This window comes from Takifugu rubripes, chromosome 2 (assembly GCF_901000725.2).
Source record: "Takifugu rubripes chromosome 2, fTakRub1.2, whole genome shotgun sequence".
NCBI classification, from domain to species: Eukaryota; Metazoa; Chordata; class Actinopteri; order Tetraodontiformes; family Tetraodontidae; genus Takifugu; species Takifugu rubripes.
This window is the reverse complement of record NC_042286.1, coordinates 4,091,469-4,107,620: the sequence shown is the minus strand read 5'-3', so window position 1 is coordinate 4,107,620 and position 16,152 is coordinate 4,091,469. Positions and strand designations below refer to the sequence as shown.

Here is a 16,152-nt window from a genome sequence, read left to right as displayed (position 1 = left end):
ACTGGCTCAACATGCTGGGAATTCCTTAGACTATGCTGGCACAAAAACACCTTTTTTTGGAGAGACAATGGCGTTACTCTTGCTGTATCTCACATGCACTCCTGTCTGACCTTTTGACCTTGAGTTGACTTGAAGAGGGTCCCTCACCATATGATTCAAGCACTTTTGTTTCTTCTTCGCAATGGAGGGAGCCAGAGAACATGCACTACTGCAGATAGGCACAAACAGATGATGTAGTCATGTGGACACTCCATTGTGTGTGACGTATCATATTTTATTATGGACTAAAACATTTAAATACACTTGCTATATCCATGCACCTGCTAGACTCATTGTTGGAATTACTGCTTTATTACTGTTCATTGCTTTATTTATATCGAGTTATTTGTCAACATAGGTATAACAAACCTGTTTGTAAATGCAGAATTTGACATACATATTATGTAAGTACTCCTTTTAAACACATTTAATGTTTTCTTTTGCATTAGTAAGAAAGTCTATAAAGAAAATGTGACAAAATGTATACAAATATTAATTGCACTAAAAAGTCACAAATATCTGCATTACAAGGTCATACACCTCTGTTTCACATTAATTTACATTCACTTTAGTAATACATGTAAATGTCACCAGATTATGATTAAATTCATCCTGAGTAAATAATAAAACGTGATGTACCGTATAAAAATAAATCACCACTGATTTGATTTTCAGGCTGTTAGGCAGCACATCCTCTCAACGTTTTATAAAGCAACTTTACAAGAAAAGAAAATCAAACAAATCCACACGCAGGAAAAAAGGAGAGTGTTTTTGGACATATGGAAGCTGGGAGGACTGACGCTGCTGCAGCCTTCAGCCTGCTGACAGGAGAGCCGTGGTTTCGTCTGTTTCGTCTGGCTGCCTGTCACCCGTAGCTCGCCGATCACTTGGAAAAAAAACACAAACCATAAATCAGTGTTTTGCCCAGCCCTGTGTTGCAGGATTCATATATACATTTTCCATTAATATCCAAATGTACGTATTTTATTACCGGTAAGTAAATTTACCTTCGTTCCTGCGGCTGTTGATAGAAGTAACACACAGCTAGGAAAAAGGCCTGAGGAGAGTTCAGATGGTTTTCTCTATCAGTCTCATATAAAGCATGTGTAAACCCTCATATTATCTCTATCCAACTGTTGATTACTTTTGTACCATAATTTCTGGACTACAGAGCTCACCTGATTAAAAGCCGCATAATCTAATTTTAGAAAGAAAATCGCACCCAACACGCTACACTACCTTTGCTTTTCTTTTCAAACAGTGCCTGTGACGCAGCAGTAACACAGCAGCAATACGGCAGTAGCACTAACAGGGCTGGTTAAAAAAACATAACGGTAAAATTTCTTCTTGCATTTTCCATGATGAGGGTCTGTTTATGCTAATTCATACACAAAGCGCGAAGTTACACTAAACTTGCGTCTTCCTCGACACATATATTCCACCTGTCTCTCTTACCTTTTCTGCTCGAGCGCCCCTAGCGGCCGATAGAAAAATTACATAAATAAGCCGCACCGTAGAACAAGCCACAGTGTTTAAAGTGTAGGAAAAAAGTAGCGGCTTATAGTCCGGAAATTACGGTACTTTGACCACTGCCTTTCTCATATGAATGAATAAATTACATTACCTTTCACCATATACTTTTTGACACAGTGACTATCAGCTACAACCTGGAATATCCGTAATGGAACGGAGAGAAGCCTACTCACCCCTAAAAAGGCCAAGCTTCCTTGGACTACAGCTGCCCACTGGAAGTTCAGGTTTTGTGTGATAAGCCCCCCCACTATTGGTCCATAAAACATCCTTCAAGAACAAACAGATACACCCTGAATGTCAATTTAATGTGTGTGTCTTTTTTTTAAAACTATTATTAAAGCTAGTAAGTGGTTACCCCAGGGACCAAAACGCCCCAAAGAGTCCAGACACCATTCCAAGAGTGCTTAATCCCTCCTCATATCCAAGGTCACTGCAAAGGAGGCAAAAAAAATAAGTTGGTCATCTCCTTGCCTTTTACGCCTTTTGACTGGAAAGTCAAGAAGGTGTAAAAACACTCACTATGCACATGTGATGATCTCAGGGAATGTTGGGATTGCTGTCATGCCCAGAGAAAACCCAATTATAGCGAGCATGAGGACCAGCAACCACAGATGACTACATGGTAAACACAAAAGTTACATGAGTATTTTTATAGAGTCCTTTTGTCTTTATAACCAGTAAGATTTGAGGTTCTAAAAACAGGCAACGCTTGTAAATCATTTCCACTGAAAGACATTCAAATCATGTAAAATTCACCTGGAAATGTTAAAGAAAGGTGCCGGACCAAGAAACCAGAAGCCAATCCCTGTGGCGGTTCCACCTATCACCATGAACCAGCTCCTGGTGACCTGAAGGACACGACACACACAGTGTTCAGCCGGCGGTAACAACACGAAGGAAGGATCCAGATATGCTGCTACGCTCACCGGGTATTTGTCAGTGAAGTAGCCCAACAGGGGTGAGGCCAGACAGTACGGTAAGGACAAACCCAGCATGATGAGCCCCACGTAGCCAGGAGAGAGACCGAACTACACCAGGACCAAGAGGGGCAAAGGTCACGTGAGGAACAAAAACAGTCAGGAGATCTTCAGAAGATGGAATTTTACCGTATCGATAGCAAACAGGGACAACGTGGCGTCCAAATAGCCCAAACCTGCACTGAGCGTGAATATCACGTAACAGAGCAGAACTATTTTCGTCTTCATGAGGAGTCGTAAGAAGGAATCCTTCGAGGGTTCGGCTTCTGCTCGGGGCAGAGCAGAACAGCTGACGGTAAAGAGGCGGCCAAAACAGGTGAATATAAACAAGCCAGAGATGAAATATTCAGCCATTACCGATGACCGGCAAGACGTATATATTGAAAGGAACCATGACCAAGAGGAAACATCCCAGAAGCATAAACGGGACTTCGTATCCAAAAGACTGGTAGAACCAGCCTCCGACTGGCGGCCCCATAATAAGACCAAGTCCTGTGAAAATCTCTAAACTACCCTAAAGAGAGAGAAAGAGGAGATTAGTTCATTAGTTGGTGTTTAGGTAATGGGACAATAATGGGACAGACAAAAAAGCAATAACGCAGCCCTCCCTCCCGTGACCAGCAACCCTCCCAGCACACAACGCTCGTCTGGACTCACCAAAACAGTGGCCACATTGTTGGGGAATATTTTCGCTGTCATGGCGAAAGACGAGGTCATAGCAGCAGCAAAACCCACAGCATCCACAGACCTCACTATGAAGCACAGGCTGATGAAGGCGGCCCCTGCTGGAACCCGGTTCAGCAATCTGCAGCCGGTCGACCAACAAGCACGATAAGCAACCTGTGCATTGACCAGGCGTTGGGACGCGGTGCCAACTGAAGCAGACGTAGAGGGTTTTTGGCTTACCCGAACAGAATGGTGCAGACGGACGACACAAAAAGGCCCATCACCAGCATGAACTTCGCGCCGATCTGGACTATCTGACGGCAGCAACAGACAGAACCAACATCAGCCTGCAATTAACGCTAAAGCTAACGACCCCATTGAGAATCGTATACTTACATATTTTCCCAGAATCAATGCACCAAGCAAGTTGCAGATGGCGTAGCAGCCGAAAATGAGGCCGATGACGGTCTGACTCGCTCCTTTCTTCACAGCCTGTATAGAAGTATGTTAATGGGATGTCGTGTTTGGCCCCAAAGGTGTGTTTCATGCTTCCAGGAGAAGCTGCTGATTACTTCTAGGTTCCTTCCATTTTTAAAAGGCCCCAAACAACTCAAAGCCTAACTCGTTGTCGAATATGAAGCTATTCGTCGAGTTATGCTTCAGAGGTGAAACAGCTCATTTATCCATTACACAGAACAGTTCACTTCCTCCCTGAATCCAGACAGAACTTCCAGGCAGACACAACAAACCTGCCCCCCCAAAAACACTAAACTATCAATTATTAAATGATCGGAGCCTCAACCTTTGATTTCTAATTAATAAACAATACACAATGAGTTTGTTATGTCAGCGGCTTGGAGGGTGGGTTTCCTCGTGGCTATCATGTGATTATTGATCCCACAAAGAAAACAGTCTGATAGTGGGGGTGATAACGGCGATGTCAAGAGTACCCCCGTCACACACAATGGAGTGTCCACATGACTACATCATCTGTTTGTGCCTATCTGCAGTAGTGCATGTTCTCTGGCTCCCTCCATTGCGAAGAAGAAACAAAAGTGCTTGAATCATATGGTGAGGGACCCTCTTCAAGTCAACTCAAGGTCAAAAGGTCAGACAGGAGTGCATGTGAGATACAGCAAGAGTAACGCCATTGTCTCTCCAAAAAAAGGTGTTTTTGTGCCAGCATAGTCTAAGGAATTCCCAGCATGTTGAGCCAGTGATTAAAGATTTATAAGTGGTGGGTCACGTGGTATCCGAGCCCCTGAACCATTAGGTGAGTTCGGCGGGTTATTGGAGCCTACCTCATTAGGGAAAAACGGGCCCAATATCGAGTAGCAGATCATCGAACTGAAGTTGACGGACGCGATCGATATTAGGGTGAGAATCTGCCGTTTCGTCATCCTCTGCGGAGGCTCCGGAGTCTCTCCTGGTGCGTCATTCTCTGCGATCAAAAACGGAAACAAAAGTGACAAAAGAGAGTTTCTGGGGGGAGGTTGTAAGTCCGAGTTTAACGTGACATAAAGTACCGAGACGTGTCTCTAACGGCAGAATCTGAAGTTTAGTAAGTCACCAACCTGTTGGCTGAAGCTCTGGGTGAGGGTCCATTTTCAGTTTTCACGGTTTCTTAATAGAAGACTATCAATCCAGACGGAAACATATTAGCAGCGCGCAATTAATTCAGGAATTATACCACTCCTGGCTGACCGTCCGACGACCTTACACCGCTGTCAACCTCGGAGAACTACCTGGTAATTCCTGGGTGCGAACGCTTCTACCTCCATGCTCATTGGCGTCAGCGCATAAAGTCCAACTTCCGGTGATTTTCAAAATAAATAGCAGGAAGCGGTGTAACACAATTCGGCTAAACTTTAGGAGACAGCTCGGCAGAACTAAATTTAATTTGTTCTCCTTTTTAAATTTCAAATTATTTTGCAGGAATAAAATAATTCACCTTTTTGGAACTCGTTTTTCCCTCGGATCAGTAAACTCATCACAAATAATTTAATGTGCTTCCTTGAATTTATTACTTTTCAACTCGAAAATAAATGAATGAGGCACTGAGTAAAAGAGCCAAACTCAGAATGACACAAAAGCATTTAAACAATTTATTTTAATGGGTTTTGGCCAGCATGTGTGCCCTTTTAAATCTATGGCCATAAATATTTTGCTGTTTCACAGAAAAAAACCAAAGACAAAAACAGGGAAACAAATATTCATTAAGCAGTATTACTGATACACATCCTTAAAAGCTGCATTCCGTGAACTCTTTTGAACTGTGAAATTAACAGATTTTTTTTTAAAAATACATTTTGAATTAATGTTGCAATGTCAGGTGATATTTTGACAGTTTTTCTTTATACATTAGCACCGACGCTACATGATTTTCTTCCTTTCTGACATTTAATCTTAGCAATGCATAAATGTGATGTTTCAAAACTTTGAAAGTCCTTTTTCTCTTTTTAGCAACTGAGACTTCACAAAACTGCATAACAGCATAAAGTGCAAAGTATTGAAATTAATAAGATTTAAGCACATTTTTAACATATATTATAATAAAGGATCACACCATGTCCAAAGCTTTAATGTTTTTGCAAATACATCTGTTCTACTGTATCTAGTAGCATTATTGCACATAAACTTTATCTATTTAAAGCAGCACTGAATTCCAACAAGGCAAATTACTGATGAAGAAGCATCATAAACACCCACTACAAACAACACAAATGAGTTTTTGATTGATGAGTCTTTTTACTATCTTCCCCAGTTAATTAATTCAAATCAAGGTGTTTTTTTCCGTTGTTGGCAATTTCAAATTGAAGCAAAGAATTTCAAAATGATGTGCAAAGTGTATGCTTGAAAAATATAATATACACAGTCCGACCACAGGCTCTGACTGGTTAATGGTTTGTGGAATATTGGTCAAAATAATATGTTGAACTATGTTCATTGCAACACTTCATAGAAGTATTTTGAGTAAAAAAATGTACAAACTATGTTTTAGTGCACTCAACTTATTAATGGACAAATAAACATATTCCTTCTACAATTTTAGGAATGTATGTATAGTAAAGCATAATGCAGAAAGGACCTAAAAAATAAAATTAAAACACTACCAAGATTGTGGTATAAATGATGAATGACAGTTTGTCTATATATCAAGAGAAGAAGACCTATAATCATGAACCTTATTTATAATTTATGTCATGAAAAAATATTGATTTGAAACACGTGTAATACGGCATTTAGTCTTTGGCACATATGACACTTGATCCATCACTGACAGTATTATTAGTATCCCAGGAGTGCTGATGACTTTTCAATTCAATAAACTGCATTTGTGTGGTGTGATAAACAATCTTAACGTACATTCAACAGATGAGTTAGAAATGTCACCAAACTCTGCCATCAATAATCTGTTGTATCTACATGTGCACAACATTATTATTTTCTTTAGGAGAACCATTACAGGATTTCACCCACAGTTCTTCTCAATGTGGCCTTTTTAAAAATAAATACACAGGGGATCCAGAAGACTCCGCTCACTTCAGCCGTTGAGTCACATTGGCTAAGGCAACAGCAAACGCCTGCACTGCGGAGAAAGGATACTGGAAATCCAGAATGTACGCGTTTCCATCAATCCGACCAAACTGCATCACCTAAATGTAAAAAAGAGGAAGAGATCTCAGAAAAGAACACACTACTTCAGCTTATATTGGACAGATTTGTCATTACCTGTCGACCGTCCAGCTCAATCTGAAAGTTCTTTGCCGATTCTTGGGTGACCCGTCCTCCAAAATCCAGCTGATACACCTGGGTGGCTTCATTCCACAGGGGCTGTTTATTGGCCATGACATAGACGAATCCCTGGCTTCCCAGGCTGCGGTCTTCTCTTTCATTGGCTTTGCGGCACTTTATCTCCTCCAGCTCACTTGCCATACGCATGCTGCGTTTGTTCTTCCAGCTCTTCTTGCTACTCTGGTTCTGGTTCATCAGCTCATCGCCACTGATGAAGAGCTCCGGCTCGCTCTCAGAGCTGTCCTGGAATTCATTTGCGGTCCGGCTCATCTTCTTGGTCTTATTTAATTGCTCTCTTTGTCCCTTGGGCTTCTTCTTCTCTCTGCTGCCGAGCCTTGGGCTGGAAATGAGGCTGTTAAAGTCAGAGAGTGCTCGACCTTCCTTTCTTGGTTTGCCCTCAGAGACAGAAGACATGTTGGCCTCCTCGGCTCTGCTGTCCAACCTCTTACGACTCTTCTTGCCGAAGCGCTCTGACTCCTGTGGCACAGGGCTTTCATTCAGGGAAGGCGGCTCCAGAAAATTGTTGGCGGAATCGGCCAGCTCTTCCGTGGTGCTTTTGGATGGAGGTAGCTCGGTAGGTGGGGGAGGAGGGGGGAGAGGGGGAGGTGGAGGTGGCCCAGTGGGTGGAGGGGGAGACAGAATCGGCTTCTCTAAAATCTGGTGAGTTTTGGTGGGGAGGGGGGGTGCTGGCGGGTCTTGCATAGGAGGTGGGCAGGGATAGGGGTTCCAGGGGTGAAGGCTAACAGGGTGCAGCTGAAGCCCTGCACATGAGCTGGCCCCTGGGTACATCGGGGGGAGAGGGCAACATGCAAGTTTAGCAAGATTTGGAGGATAGCCCGGGGGCAAGACCAAGTTAGGGTCTTGCTGGGCGTAGGGGACTGAGGCAACTACTTCGTTTGGAGAGCACTGGGCTGAAGGGTTCTGCAAGGTCTGAAGAGAAGGACCACTGTGACCCACACCCGGAGGAAAAGGTGACAGTGATATCTGGTAACCAGACGGGAAAGCAAGGGTGCTTGTGCTCGGATTGTTTGGAGATTTAGCCGTGAGGACGAATGGCAGTCGAGTCATGTCCAAGTGCTGGGCTTGACTGATGATGAGAGGAGGTGGTTTATGGGGACCTGTTGGAGGCGCTAACATTGTTTGCTCTGGGGTGAGCCAAAAGTCCTCTGAGCTGGAGGTGTCCCATTGGTAAGGTGGGGGATGTTTAACGGCGAGGCTGACATCACCAAGAGTCAGCTGACGTACAGATTTTTCGAGGTGACACTGTTGATTTAACGTTTCATCCTCGGTGAAAGCAGAGTTAACGTACACTGTCCTGTCTCTGCTATTATCGACAGCACTGAGCAGATTGTAAGATGACTGAGAGGCCATTGGTGAGGCACCCTTAGAGTGCACAATAATGGTACTGTGGTGAGCTCCTTTCCCTGGGGGGAAGTCCTGCCTCACCACGGTTCCACCTGCTATTCCGCTACTTGTAGTTCCACCACCAGTGACGCTGACACTGGTGCTGCTGCTGTTGCTGCTGCATTGGGTGCACGTGTATAAAGCGGTGGGCACCCTCTGCTGGTAGCTCATTGCAAATGCACTGTTGATTTTAGCCTTGGAGGGGAGGGTTCTTGAGCTCTCCATCATCTGTGGTACTTTGAGTGCAACGTCCCTCCGCTCACGATGCAGAGTGGCATGAATTAGACCGCTGTCAATCCTCTGGGGAGGAGGAAGCGTAGCACTCACTTGATTGGCTGGATCAGGGTAAGGTGGAGGGTCTCCACTTGGTATCGAGTAGCGTGGCACGGAGAGACGACTCAGCGTTGCTGAGCTGTAGGGAAGCTGAATTTTTTTACTCTCAGAGGACGTTACTTTGAGTGTGGCTGAGCCACGGACAGCGTACGCATTCTGATTGCGAATGAGGCGCCTCCGGGGCCGACAAACCTCCTCCACATTTCCACTACTGTCAAAGGTTGTGATCCTTTCGTAACCTAAAGGTGTTGGGTACTGTAAAGTGACTGGATGGAGCAAAAATTCATCTTTCTTGAGACAGGGGTCTGGAGCTAGGACACTTGGGCTGTCACAGTTTGTGACAAGCGTTTGAGGCGTAGCTGCAGCTGTAACTGCTGCTGAGACAGTGCCTGGGTACGGAGGAGGAGGGTTCATCTTCCTCATCTGGATCTCCACAGACCCCTCCATGTCGGTGAAGGGGGGTAAAGACCGCGGCATATTCGGCTTCAGGGTGTGTGCATGCTCCCCCCTGTTCAGCCCAGGTTCAGTAGGTGGACCCATCTGGGGCAGAAGGTGAATCTGTTGTAACGAAATAGTTGGATAGCCAGTTGGAGGTGGGGGCAGCGACATCTGCATCTTTAGCTGCTGCTGCATTTGTTGGTGTTGCCTCTGCATCTGCTGATGCTGCTGCTGGATCTGCTGGTGCTGCTGCTGGAGCTGCTGCTGCTGATGCCTCATCTCCTGGATCTGCTGCCGGATCTGCTGCTGCTGCTGCTGCATCTGCTGCTGCTGCTGCTGCAACTGCTCGTGCTGCAGCTGCATCTGTTGCTGCTGCTGCTGGATGTGCTGTTGGTGTTGGAATTGTTGCGGCGGGGCCTGCGGCTGATTCTGCTGCATCTGTTGGTGTTGCTGGACCTGGTGTTGTTGATGCTGGGGCTGTTGCTGATGGAGTGCCTGTGGGTGGTGCAGCTGCTGTAGCTGTTGTAATTGCTGTTGCTGCTGTGACTGCTGTGAGAGGGCCTGGTTGTGGTGTTGCTGCAGAAACTGTTGGTGCTGCTGCTGCTGTTGTTGTTGGTGATGACTTATTTTCTGCTGCTGTTGCTGCATTTGCATTTGTTGTGACTGTTTGGGCTGCAGTTGGCGAGACTGCTGGGAATGAGAACGCTGCGAGTGAGGCTGTGGCGGGGGATGGTGGGGCGGAGGCGGAGGAGGAAGAGTACCAGGAAGAAGAGGACTCATCTCCAACCCACTGAAGATGGCCTGACCAGGGCTTGAATATCTACTCGGTACTGGGTATGGCGTCGCAACTGCATCCTGCCCGTGATCGCTAACAGGGACGGAAACGACCGCTGCGGCCGCAGCGGCTGCTGCAGCGTTGGCTGTAGGGTTGGTCAGGACATCAAGCTGAATATTCTGATTGGCCAGAAGAGATTGTACCAGGCCAATGCTCTGGGTGGGAGACATGGCTTGAGCGGGGCTGTGTATGGGAGCAATTGGAATGTTGACTGTGCAAGAAGGGTTGTCTCCTGCCACTCCAGAGGACCCCATCACTTTGGAAAACAAAGGAAAATCGAGTAAATCATTATGAACACATGCAACGATCTGCAGGGAAACAGATTTCTAGACATCTTCGGCCGGTGCTACCTGGTAGATCATCCTCGTCTTCGCTGAATACATTTGGGTTGAACACGGGAAGACTCATAAAGTCATGAGAAATCTTTCGCACCTCTGGAAGATAGATGGTCATCTGCCTCGGTTGCAGATGAAGCAAACTTGTCTTGTAGATAACTGAAATGCAACGAAACGGTATGGTGAATGTTTTTAACACCGCGTGCAGGCGGGACCTGTGAAACCCACCTGCACCGAGATTGGTGGGGAGAAAAGAGGCAAGTCCAACAATTTTGAATTTTGTCCCCCAGATGTTGGACGTAACTTGAGCCAGGTAGTTGTGCTTTAAAGAAGAGAAATTGAAAGCTTACTACAGTAAATATTATGGATTATATAACAATAATGCAGGTGTGTTAGCAGATAATGCAGATTCATACCTCTGTGATGCCATCCATTGAAAACTCTCGACGTGTCAGACTGGGAGACCTAACTGGAGGCTTCTTTGTAGGCAACCGTGGAGAGCGTTGACCTTCCTGATTGGCACGTGAAAGCTTGGGAGATTTTCTCAACTCCATGTTCATCCTTTAACACAAAGTAAAGGTAACCAATTCAGACTGTTTACTCTCTCTCCATAGAACACTCATTGAACTTTGAACATTGTTTGACACAAACTGAGGAAGTTCTCCAGGTTTTATTGTTATGTTTTGGTGGAAACTTCAACTTTGGCCTCAAACAATGAGAACCTCTAATGACTGTTGAATTGAGAGCCCCCTCCCCACCCATGAGGACTTTGCATGACCTGCTTCCTCGGGATAACTTCGGCGATTTCTTTCCAACCCACTCATCATTCAACTCAATGTCACTGGAGTCGGAGCAGTTACAGCTGTCAGTGTAGGAGATCATGGGGTTCACGCACACCTCATCTGGAAAAAAAACATTGTTGAGTTTTTGTAACACAGGATCACGCGACCTTGCCTTGTGACACGGTCGCGTGATCCTGTGCTGAGCCCAAGACTATGTTACATCAGAGCAGAGTCATCCCCCCACACTGTATCACGTTCTTACTGAGGGGCAATCTGCATGCAATCCAAAAAAGGATAAGGGAAAAATACCTTTGAATTAGTATTAAATGTAGTAAAATAATAGCTGTTTTTGTTTTTGTGGAGTAAATTACTATATACAGTTTATATTTAAAGGGGGAAACCTGTGTGATAGAAACTTAATGTTTCCATTTTTTCTTAGCAGTATTTTCCTCTTTCATCCACCGTTGTTTATGCATATTAATATAAAATCCACCTGTTTTGCTGTCTGTCTTGGGATCCATGATGACAAACTCAGGCCGGAGTTTACTGATGCGTCGTCCTTTAAGAATAGGCACCAGCCCCCCCAAGTATTCTAGGTAAAGGGTGTAGCAGGGGCCACCAGCCTCCGGGCTGTCTTCACCTCGCTTCATGGTGCAGTGCAGCCTCTCATTCCCAGCTGTGGGATAGCTGACAAAGTCGCGGATGTTGTTGGGGTCAGGGATTGGGGGCTAGAACAAAGACAGGAAAAGGGCTGCAGTCTTGCTGCACTCTCAAAAGAAAACCAGGAAATGCAGCGGCACACAGCAGTTACTCGCTGTCTTTTCACCTTGATGGTGGGTATGAATGCACTGGTGACATAAGAGCAGAGCAGTGAAGGCATGTTCAGTTTCCCCACGTCCTTCTCCTCACGCAGGGCACTGGCGATGCCCTGCTGGCACAGAAGCTGGAGGCTGGCCACCCTGTGTTCCACGCGCACCACATACAGAGCCGGTCCGCAAGCGAGGAACAGACGAGAGTCTCTGTGACCCCAACAAATGGTGGTGATGGGTCTCTGGAAAAGAACCAGTCGACATTAAGCAGCCATTGGCGACAGAGGATTTGGTTGATTATGTAAAATAACTGTCCCCGATTCTGATTTATATCTAGGTAACCTGTGCCGGTGTCTCCAAAGTGTAGATGTGTTCTCCTTGGACATTATAGAACTTAACCAGGGCGTTCCTCATGATAGACGTGCAGGTGGCCTCAGAGGGAAGCCCGTGCCTCTCCATGCCGGCCACAGCCAACAGGTCTCCTTGGGAGCACCACTGGGCCTCGACATCTGAGGAGCAAAGCGGTATTTAAGGTATTGATCATGTGATCGATACCAACACAAATATGTTGTTCAGGGGACAAATGGGTATTTTCACCTTTCAGCCCCGAGCGAATAACAGCAGGAGAGAGATCATCATAGTTGTTCATCAAGCTGATATCTCCGGATAGAAAGGTGACTGTCAACAAAGGCTTGACTCTGTGCACTTAAACAACAAAGAAAAGAACATATATTTACTTTCCACAGCTGTCGGGAGAAGGTAAAAGAGTATTGCTAAATATTGCAATTTTGGAGAGTTGATTTTCTACCTAGAGGCAGGACGCTGTCATCAGAGTCAGTGTCGCTCTCTGTGCTGTCCTCCACCAGGAAATCAGGGCAATTCCAAGACATACTCACAATCCCGTCAGACTCGTGCAGCAGGACGTGGGCCAGCATTCGTCCATGACAGTCCATCACTATCACCTGACCATCCGCTGTACCGAACAAGACCTGAAGGGGAGCATTTCACATCACTTTTCAGCAGGCAGAATAATAGCAACACTCCAGAATAAAAACACACGTCATAAAGGTCAAAAAGGTCAATCAGGAGAATTTAGAGTACACAGCAGCTAGGATTTACCTGCTGATCATCAGGTGTCCAGATGCCACACGTGATTTGACTCTCCAGGTTGATCTCAGAGGACCAGTGTCTCTGTCCACTGACAGAGCCGACTAGCACAAAGCCGTCCCTGTATGCGATGAGCGCTTGAGTGCCATCGTGTGACCAAGTGAAGTCACTCACCTGGGGGAAGGAAGCAACAACAAATGTCATTGCATATTAGCTGAACCTTCACGTGTTCATGTCAGTGCTAGCAAGAAACCAAACTGAGCACCTGAGCTCCTCTGTCGTTCACCAGCTCTACAGACCACCTTCCTTCATACTGGATCCACACAAAAATGCCTCCTTCCATATCACAGGTGGCCAGCTTCTGGAAGGGTTCATTCCAGCGCACCAAGACAACCTACAAAGGTCCCCAAAAATGACTGCTTTATAACACAGACCTAGAAAGAGCTGTAAGTCAATTAAATAGTGGTTATCTGGTCATTTTGCTATTTCCCTCTCCCGTCATCGAAACCTCATCTCATTTCATTTGAAGGCTGTAAACATTGGTATATAAATATGTATCATTGTCCTGAGATGTTAATAAGAATAAAATGATCAAAATCAAAAAAATAGAAGGTGACAACCACAGAGCCTGACCTCGCTGTTATGTCCCCGCAGGTTGAAATTGATTCTCTGAGGCGTAGTTCTGTCCCTCCTGCAGTGACTCGATGTAAACGTCACTCCAACGACTCCTCTCCCGTTCCCTGTGGCGAGCCAGCCCTCCTCGTAGTACCGTCTCCGGCACACAGGCTTGTCCTTTTCGCTTTTGGGGACCCGGCCTTTCCATGAAAGGCAGAGGATGTTGGAGTCACTGCAGAGGATGGGACCATGTTCCACGGCAGCCAACATCCCTACTGAGTGCCCAGGCTGCCAGGTAAAGCAAAGGAACGGAGGAGTCAAAGCTGAAAGGCTACTTTCAGGATACTTACAAATTACAAAATCAGCAATCAGTGTGTGTTCAACTGCCGTGCAGAGCAGAACCATCAATATTTAGCCATAAACCAGTAACAATTGAACCAAATTGAGCTTCCCTTTAATAAGCTGCCACCGTGAATCATTAAATGTGCCCTTATATCAGTAAAATCACCATGGCTGCGTTTCAAAGTGTTCTTCTAGCTGTTATTCTATTATTCACTGTCTGGGGAGCAGCTCCATATGACATCATCCGCACCGTCTGTCATTTTTATTTGTAGACAATCACAAATGAAACTTGAAAGCCTTGTTGAGGTATTATAATCTATTTTAGACCCTCAACAGAAGGTTTGCGGCATTTTTTATGTGTGGTTTGATGCTATTTACAATTTTCATCACAGACAATCCTGCCTACAAAATACATTTGCTGATAAAAATCAACAGCCACAAAACACATCGAAAAATATTACAAATATTTAACGCTTTATCCAAAGCTTTTGTGTGTGTGTGTGTGTGTGTGTGTGTGTGGGGGGGGGGGGGGGGGGGGGGTTTGAATTCTAGCCATTGATTTAACAAAAATGCACTCTTCACACATCCTCTATCTTCTAAGTTTGCCTTCATTTCATCATGATTTTTGAACTATTAACAACTAGACGGTTGGTCTTCAAAGATCTCATCACAATGGTCTCATTACAATACAGTATCATAACTTGACATTTCTTTGTCTGACAATTTATCATCACTTGATGTCATGATATGAATATTAATGAACATATGGAATTAAATTCTCTGTCTGTTTGTTTTTTGCCTTTTTTTTTTTTTAATAAAATATGACATACCTCATAGTTCCTGGACATGTTGAGTCAAAAATCTTCCAATGTAGGTGTCCATATTTTCAATCAGATGAATCACTGAATGGTAACGGCTGCTCTGTTCTTCACAATTCCAATGAAATCTAAGGGGAGGTAAAACGCATTCTACAATCAGATAATGTCCAGCTCTTCATTCACTTCAAACAAGCAGCTCTGCACCCCCGAGGTTCCCATGAAATGTGAGGCTTGGTGACAGTAGTCGTGCACCTCACGTCTTCTCTGGACAGCTCTGCAGTCCCTGTGCGACGAAGAAGGCAAAACGGCGAATAAAAACATAGTTGTTCGGTTAGTTGTGCAAGCTGGAGAGGTAGAGACGAAGAGGAGGAGGTGGTGGAGGGGGAGGAAGAGGAGGCTCTTGCTTAAAATAACCGCGTTGTCATTCAGTGCATCAACCTTAGATTTCAGTTTTTCGGTCTCTATGCAACACCGCGCTGGAGATCAGCGCGCACAGACTGTCTCCATGGGTACTGATGCTGACCGCTCTCCCCTTTTGACGTCAAACACACAAGCAGCCTGGCAATAAACTGCATTCTGATTTACACGTGTGTAAGAAAAAAACACACCTATTCTACTGCAGACAACATGGATAAAACTGCAATAAAAATCAGTGGAACGGCAGCGAGACAGTGTGCCTTCTGCTCTGAAGGAAAAAAATCATTGAACAAAAGCTGAACGCACATCATCTCTTCTATGAAGATCCTTTAGTCAAAACACACGTTTTATCAGTTGCCTTCTCATTCACAGCCGTCCTGAAGCCTGCGTGACCGCATGCAGCAGCCAGCTGAGCACCTCTGCCGAGACCAGGCAGACGCGGTGGAACACACACAAGTGTTTTCATCCAGGAGTTAACGTGATAAAAATCCTGTAATTCAATTGCACTTACCTGACAGGGCTAATGTCACGGCATTAATTGAGGAGGGGGAAAAAGCAGTTGGCGCACAGTCGGCTCTTGTTGCCAGGCGCTTTCCAGCGGCAGCACTTCAGGGTTGTGGCTTTAAAACGGGTTGCCATGAGGTAGGTAGCCCGTAAAATGGTCCCCGAACTTTAATTGTAGACATAGCGAGGGTCACGGCGTTTCTCGGGAGCCTGAAAATAACCAGTCGTGCCAGAGCTTTGCCTGTCTGGAAAGGAAATGCATCGTTCCGCCAAAGAATCTGAAAATGTCCTCAACAATTTTTATTACATCTCAGATAAGGGTTTCTGTCGTAATGGCAACCTGCCGGACGCACCCTATCTTTGCACAGCAAGTGGAATTGATATTTCTAACAGTGATTGTGTC

The 16,152-nt window shown here is 45.3% G+C and overlaps 2 protein-coding genes across 5 annotated transcripts; both read right to left on the bottom strand.

The window, feature by feature from the left end:
• Positions 1 to 253: 253 nt before the first annotated feature.
• LOC101063407 (MFS-type transporter SLC18B1-like) lies at positions 254 to 5,032 on the bottom strand. Of its 3 annotated transcripts, none has more exons than XM_029829860.1 (15): positions 4,961 to 5,019; positions 4,790 to 4,838; positions 4,517 to 4,656; positions 3,612 to 3,707; positions 3,456 to 3,529; positions 3,207 to 3,354; positions 2,907 to 3,063; positions 2,679 to 2,815; positions 2,499 to 2,600; positions 2,329 to 2,420; positions 2,092 to 2,187; positions 1,928 to 2,002; positions 1,746 to 1,839; positions 1,047 to 1,096; positions 254 to 925 (listed from the first exon to the last, which is right to left on the bottom strand). In XM_029829860.1, the coding sequence occupies exons 2-15, from the start codon at positions 4,818 to 4,820 to the stop codon at positions 853 to 855; spliced, it is 1,365 nt and encodes a 454-aa protein (XP_029685720.1). In that variant the 5' UTR covers positions 4,821 to 4,838; positions 4,961 to 5,019; the 3' UTR covers positions 254 to 852. The 3 variants fall into 3 exon arrangements, with proteins under 3 accessions (XP_029685720.1, XP_029685716.1, XP_029685710.1); XM_029829856.1 differs by having other exon boundaries at positions 4,790 to 4,850; positions 4,961 to 4,996; XM_029829850.1 differs by having other exon boundaries at positions 4,790 to 5,032.
• Positions 5,033 to 5,232: 200 nt separating this feature from the next.
• tulp4b (TUB like protein 4b) lies at positions 5,233 to 16,149 on the bottom strand. Of its 2 annotated transcripts, none has more exons than XM_029829113.1 (16): positions 15,757 to 16,149; positions 14,841 to 14,956; positions 13,687 to 13,956; positions 13,319 to 13,447; positions 13,066 to 13,227; positions 12,755 to 12,935; positions 12,544 to 12,651; positions 12,289 to 12,455; positions 11,964 to 12,188; positions 11,631 to 11,865; positions 11,134 to 11,257; positions 10,772 to 10,916; positions 10,584 to 10,677; positions 10,371 to 10,514; positions 6,948 to 10,276; positions 5,233 to 6,871 (listed from the first exon to the last, which is right to left on the bottom strand). In XM_029829113.1, the coding sequence occupies exons 2-16, from the start codon at positions 14,856 to 14,858 to the stop codon at positions 6,755 to 6,757; spliced, it is 5,448 nt and encodes a 1,815-aa protein (XP_029684973.1). In that variant the 5' UTR covers positions 14,859 to 14,956; positions 15,757 to 16,149; the 3' UTR covers positions 5,233 to 6,754. The 2 variants fall into 2 exon arrangements, with proteins under 2 accessions (XP_029684973.1, XP_029684976.1); XM_029829116.1 differs by lacking the exon at positions 15,757 to 16,149 and adding an exon at positions 15,081 to 15,659.
• Between the last annotated feature and the right edge of the window lie 3 nt (positions 16,150 to 16,152).

Coding starts and splice junctions, on each gene's coding strand:
- tulp4b (XM_029829113.1), bottom strand. Junction 12,652..12,754: donor TGACAGCGTCCTGCCTCTAG/GTAGAAAATCAA, acceptor TTGTTGTTTAAG/TGCACAGAGTCAAGCCTTTG. Junction 12,456..12,543: donor TATTCGCTCGGGGCTGAAAG/GTGAAAATACCC, acceptor TTTGCTCCTCAG/ATGTCGAGGCCCAGTGGTGC.
- LOC101063407 (XM_029829850.1), bottom strand. CDS start 4,820: ATGGACCCTCACCCAGAGCTTCAGCCAACAG. Junction 4,657..4,789: donor CCCAGAGCTTCAGCCAACAG/GTTGGTGACTTA, acceptor TTTTGATCGCAG/AGAATGACGCACCAGGAGAG. Junction 3,064..3,206: donor ACAATGTGGCCACTGTTTTG/GTGAGTCCAGAC, acceptor CTCTCTCTTTAG/GGTAGTTTAGAGATTTTCAC.